The sequence below is a fragment of the Oryzias melastigma genome, unplaced genomic scaffold, assembly GCF_002922805.2.
Source record: "Oryzias melastigma strain HK-1 unplaced genomic scaffold, ASM292280v2 sc02862, whole genome shotgun sequence".
NCBI classification, from domain to species: Eukaryota; Metazoa; Chordata; class Actinopteri; order Beloniformes; family Adrianichthyidae; genus Oryzias; species Oryzias melastigma.
In genome coordinates, this window is record NW_023419433.1 from 1 (window position 1) to 1,177 (window position 1,177).

Sequence of the window (1,177 nt, forward strand, 5' to 3'; positions counted from 1 at the left end):
AGAGTTATGCCCTTGTTTTTAACATGAACACGTGGATTGTAATCTCTAATGTTAGTTTTAAAGCATGAATTAGTTCTCAACAACTTTTTTTTTAATACTTTTAAATAATAAAAAAAGTTGCTCTCCTTTGTTTCTACTACTTCTGAATGAGTACACAGAATCTCACTGACTTTTGTTTTCCACAGACTCAACCATTGCCTTCAAGATGTACTGTGGCTTTTCTGATGGGACCATGTGCAGAATGGATCGTTGTTCCCAGGGTAACAATAGCTGGGAACTGGTAACACAAGTTTCTGGAGGTCCAAATTCTGATCACACGACTTTACCCAGTGGAAGCAAAAACTATGGTAATATTAAATACTGGCAAATTATGGAACATGCATAGTACATTTGCTTTTATTATTTTTTCTTAAAGACATTTTTAACTTTTAGTATTTGTTGGTGTTATCATTTTCATTCAAATATTTTAAAAAATTATCCCCATTTTGACTTAGAGTTAATGAGGAACATGTGTTTTCTATCAATAATTAGCAGCACTTGATGAATGTGGCATCTATTGTGACCGTCAAATATTTTATTGTCATAGGTGGAGAAGTAGGCTACTTCATGCATGTTAGCACAGCAACCGGTCAGGAGGGAGACACAGCACAACTGGAAACTCAGAGGATGACTCCCAAAAGAGACTGTCATATCCAGTGTCTGCAGTTCTACTATTACCACAGTGGAGATGAGTCGGATGTTCTCAACATCTGGATCAGAGAGTTTGAGAATGAACAGGACTCAACAGGAACCCGACGCCTCATGGGGCAGATCACTGGTAAAGAAAACATCTGAACTGTTGACTTCATTTGTTGCTTTTATATGGCTCATACTTCTGTCCAAATATTTTAAGGGAACATAAAATTTGAACTATTTTTTTTTCATTAGGTTCCCAAACATCTCACTGGAGGCTTCATCATGTTTCCTTAAATGCTTCTAAAAGCTTCCAGGTGGTGTTTGAAGCTCAGAAAGGAGCAGGACTCTCTACAGGAGGCTTCTCAGTTGATGACATCAATCTGTATGAGACTGAATGTCCACATTTAACACTGCAGATTGATGACTTTGAGAGAGTCCTGAACACTAGTGTCTCAGGATCCCGCATATACAGTTCACGGCAGTACTCCAGTGAGGGTTATGC

General features: G+C 38.1%; 1 protein-coding gene across 1 annotated transcript in view; it reads left to right on the forward strand.

Moving 5' to 3' along the window:
- Window positions 1–185: 185 nt before the first annotated feature.
- LOC112138238 (meprin A subunit beta) overlaps window positions 186–1,177 on the forward strand; it is a gene marked incomplete at its 5' end in the record, with an annotated part of 2,610 nt that continues 1,618 nt past the window's right edge. Inside the window, 3 exon segments of the mRNA XM_024260806.1 lie at window positions 186–347; window positions 587–817; window positions 928–1,177. Of these exon segments, the coding sequence (XP_024116574.1) occupies window positions 186–347; window positions 587–817; window positions 928–1,177 (643 nt within the window).